We start from the raw sequence: 4,531 nt of genomic DNA, 5'->3' as shown, positions 1-4,531 counted from the left end.
TGTCAGACTGGTTTAGAGATTCCTCCTATGTGTTCCTCAGCCCTATTAAATGAAGGTATTGGAGTCATACGCAGGTTAGCACTGCGGCTTTTCTGATTATTTGGGAAAATTACTTAATTGCTTTAAACATCAGTTTCCTCATAAAATATTAGGGATAACAACTGTATTTTATTGGGTAATTGTGATGATTGGATGAGATTATAGATGTAAAGATGTTTGCATCTGGTACACAGTAAGTGTTCAAGAAATGATGGCTGTTATGGTTCTTTGTGTTTCTGGAGCAGCCCATACTATTTATCAAAATGTAATGCTTACTGCACTATGTTAAAATAAGGGCAAGGTTTGCCTTCCTCTCCCTCTCTTTTTCTTCCTTCCTTCCTTTCCTCCCTTCCTCTCCTGTCTCTCAATTTCTCCCTCCCTCTCATCCCTTCCTTCCTTCCTTCCTTCTTTTCTTTTTCTTTTTCTTTTTCTTTTTCTTTTTCTTTTTCTTTTTCTTTTTCTTTTTCTTTTTTTTTCTTTTTCTTTCCTTCCTTCCTTCCTTCCTTCCTTCCTTCCTTCCTTCCTTCCTTCTTTCTTTCTTTCTTTCTTTCTTTCTTTCTTTCTTTCTTTCTTTTTTCTTTCTTCTCTCTCCACCTTTGTGTTTTATATGGTATCTCTCAACAGTTAGGTGGTACTTTATAAAGATAACCTTGGGAGATTAATTTTTGAGTTTTAGTTTCCTCATATGCAAAATATACTATCTACCTTCTAGAGTTGGTATGTGGTTGAAATTACATAATGCATATAAAATGTCAATAATAGAGAACTTTCAACAAGTGGGAGTTATAACTATTTTTGTTAGGGTGGTTCTTTGAACCATCTTGATATCACATTTATAAACATACATGTCTTGGGGATATCTTTAGCATCCACTAATAATATCCACATTTCAAATGTGACTTGATTTTTCAGTGCTTTATTTCAGGATTAGTAATTTATTTAAAAAATACTGAAAAACATTTTATTATTATATTCTACACTTGAAACTAATATAACACCATATGTTAACTATACTTTCAGTTAAAAACAATACTGGAAACCAATTTTCTCATCATGTTTAAATATTCTTCTGGAACTTTTACAGGCAGGGATGACTTAATTGTGTTGTTTGTTGTCACCAAAGAGAATTACAGGTTTAAAAAAATGTGATGTGGCATAATTCAGGGAATCCTCTCTTTTCATTAAATGAGGAGAGTCATGGGGAGAAGCATCCAGTGCTAGAAAGCTCAGGAAAACTGAAGTTCTTAAATAATCAGCAGTAGTAATTCAGTGAATGTGAGAGTTCCAGAAAAATGTTCTAAGTAATAGCTATATATTTATTATGTGTTATGTTCAGTTATTCAAATATCCCTGTCCTCTCACTCAGTCCCTCATTATGTTGGTCCTCAATAATACCAATGCTCAACCTCTGACCTTCTTCCTGACGGGTATCCCAGGCCTGAGAGAAGCCCAGGTTTGGATCTCCATCCCTTTTTGTCTCCTGTATGTCATCGCCCTCTCTGGGAACAGCATGATCCTATTTGTGGTCTTCCGTGAGCAGAATCTCCATGAACCAATGTATTATTTCCTCTCTATGCTTTCAGCCACAGACCTGAGCTTATCCCTGTGCACACTTTCTACTACCCTTGGTGTCTTCTGGTTTGAAGCTCGAGAAATCACCTTAAGTGCCTGCATTGCCCAGATGTTCTTTCTCCATGGATTTACTTTCATGGAGTCTGGGGTTCTGCTGGCCATGGCCTTTGATCGTTTTGTAGCCATCTGTAATCCACTGAGATACACCACCATCCTCACCAATGCCAGAATTACCCAGATTGGGGTGAGCATGTTGATAAGGAACGTTGCTGTCATGTTACCAGTGGTGCTCTTTGTTAAGAGGCTGTCCTTCTGCGGTGCAGTGGTCCTTTCACATTCTTACTGTTACCATGTTGACCTCATTCAACTCTCATGCACAGACAACAGAATCAACAGCATCCTCGGTCTGTTTGCACTTTTCTCCACAACAGGGTTTGATTGTCCTTGCATCTTGCTCTCCTATGTACTGATCATCAGATCTGTTCTCAGCATTGCCTCCTCAGAGGGGCGGCAAAAAGCCTTCAACACCTGCATATCCCACATCAGTGCTGTTGCCATCTTTTACATCCCCCTTGTCAGCTTGTCTCTTGTCCATCGCTATGGCCATTCAGCACCTCCATTTGTCCACACCATCATGGCCAATGTCTTCCTTCTCATCCCTCCCGTGCTCAACCCTATCATCTATAGTGTGAAGACTAAGCAGATTCGAAAGGCTATTGTCAAGGCCTTAATTCAGAAGCAGCAATAAATCTAATTAATAGTTATCTTAGAATAGAGAAAGCCATTTATGAATGAGTGCTTAGGTAATTGTCCCCAAATGGCCTAAATATGTTTCCAATAACCTTAAACTAAGTAACTAACACACTGTGTGATACTTGCTTAGTCGTCTTGTCAGTAATTCAATATTAATATCTCCTAAATAATGTTCCGTTTTCAAGGTAAAGTGAGATAATGTATGTAAACAACTATTTTCATATTTGCAAGTAGTATGAGACCTGAATAAAGTATTCATCAGACTGCATATGATTCAAAAAGTCCAGATTTAATGTAGGAAACTTTGTTAATAAACCAGTTGTTCTTTTCTTAATGATATCCAAAGGACACTTGAATTAATTTGATTTTTTCTTCTTAAAATTCTTAGTTACGTGGAAAAATAGTCATTCTATAGAGTGCATATAAATGTAATTTAACACTGGGTCATATATAGGTATTTTGCCTTTTCTTATGTGTAGGAATATATCTGTTGTATATACAAAATGCCATTATCAAGTGTTCAAGATCCGTTCCTGCTATTAGGTGATTTTTTAAATATTTTATTTATTTATTCATTCATGATTGACAGAGAGAGAGAGTCAGAGACATAGGCAGAGGGAGAAGCAGACTCCCCGTGGAGAGCCTGATGCAGGACTTGATCCCAGGACCTCTGGGATTATGCCCTGAGATGAAGGCAGACACTCAACCACTGAGCCACCCAGGCACCCCTATTATCTATCTGAATATTAAAAGTTGATGATAACATTGCTAACAACCCAGGAATTAGCATTACACAATTATCCTAAGATTAGCCTTGATAAAGGGGAACTTACACTTTTGGCTCATGTTTTATCTCTATCTCTGTCATTGTGACTCACTCCATCTGTGGGCCCATTAGATCAGTAGCAGTATAGCCTAAGCTTGCTGATATTTATATGCAGCTCCTTTCTGATTGTTGAGTTTCTCCTTTGAGATGTGTACCATTTAGTGGATATTAGAAATGGGATGCAAAGATTTCTACCCTCTGTGCCCATTTCAATATGTATTTCATATTCATTTTCTATAGACTTCCTTATCTCTCTTCTTTCAAATTTGCTAGTTCCATTCACTGACCAACTATCCAAGCCTTTCAGCAAAGTAAAGAAATCCATGTAAATCCACATAGCTCAGGCAATCTCCTAACAACCAAGGCCACTGTCCATTATGAGAATTTTCCTTTAGCACTTTTTTTTTAATGGCCACCCATGTGTGAGGCTGTTGTACCACTGTATTCTCCTCTTGGTAAGTACTAACTTGCCTACTAATCCATCCATGAACCAAGCCTGTATGTCTTCCTTCTTTTCCAGTGACTTATCAGAATCTTCAGTGAGGCCATGGATGTGAATTAATGGAGAGGCACATATAATACAGTGATAAGTATCATAGGATTCTGGGACAACTATTCACAAATTTAATTTGTGCTTACTTTGTACGTCTTTCCTATTGTAATGGTTTCAATTTCTCTGATGTGCTAACATGAAAGTTTTCCCAGCTCATAAGTGTAATATAACCAATTATATACCTAGGCATCTGGGGGAATAACCACAGGTATGAAAATCATTATGTTCATTGTGAGATAAAATTTTCCATAATTCCATTAATCATCTCATCCCAATAATCTCATTATTTAATCAAAAAGAGCATGATGGCACATTTGGTTGCCTGTTATGAATAAGAGATGATATCCTTTGTCCAATAGTCCTCAAGGAATTTGGGTATTCTCCTTTCCTTAATGAACAAGTACATTTGGAAATGAACATAGATCCATTTTGGGAAAGATCTGGATAATTTGTATTGCCTAATTCCAGTGGCATGGCACATTGTTTCATCAAGGACACCAAGATTCTTGTTTAAGTTATGGGCTTTAGAAATGGTCATCCTATTTAAATTCTTAAATAGACTAAGCAACTTAAATATTTAAATTTCCCATTAGGGTATTTGATGTCAGCCTGATGCTCACAAGTTCTTTATTTTAAATGCATTTCAATTAACACTCTGATGCTGTCCATTGTGCTTGTCTCCAAAAACACTTTCATCTATTGCAATAGATGGGGGTCCTGTCACCCTGATTGCAATTTTAGCCTTTCTACTCTCTACAGTAATTACATTTAATTTACTTCTGGTTTTT

At 37.0% G+C, this 4,531-nt stretch overlaps 1 protein-coding gene across 1 annotated transcript; it reads left to right on the top strand.

Moving 5' to 3' along the window:
- Nucleotides 1-1,414: 1,414 nt before the first annotated feature.
- Nucleotides 1,415-2,359, top strand: LOC121476627 (olfactory receptor 51F2). Its single transcript, XM_041730747.1, has one exon. The coding sequence runs from the start codon at nt 1,415-1,417 to the stop codon at nt 2,357-2,359; it is 945 nt and encodes a 314-aa protein (XP_041586681.1).
- The last annotated feature ends 2,172 nt before the right edge of the window (nt 2,360-4,531 follow it).

Source organism: Vulpes lagopus, chromosome 15 (genome assembly GCF_018345385.1).
Source record: "Vulpes lagopus strain Blue_001 chromosome 15, ASM1834538v1, whole genome shotgun sequence".
Lineage (NCBI taxonomy): Eukaryota > Metazoa > Chordata > Mammalia > Carnivora > Canidae > Vulpes > Vulpes lagopus.
This window is presented reverse-complemented; position numbering and strand designations above follow the sequence as displayed.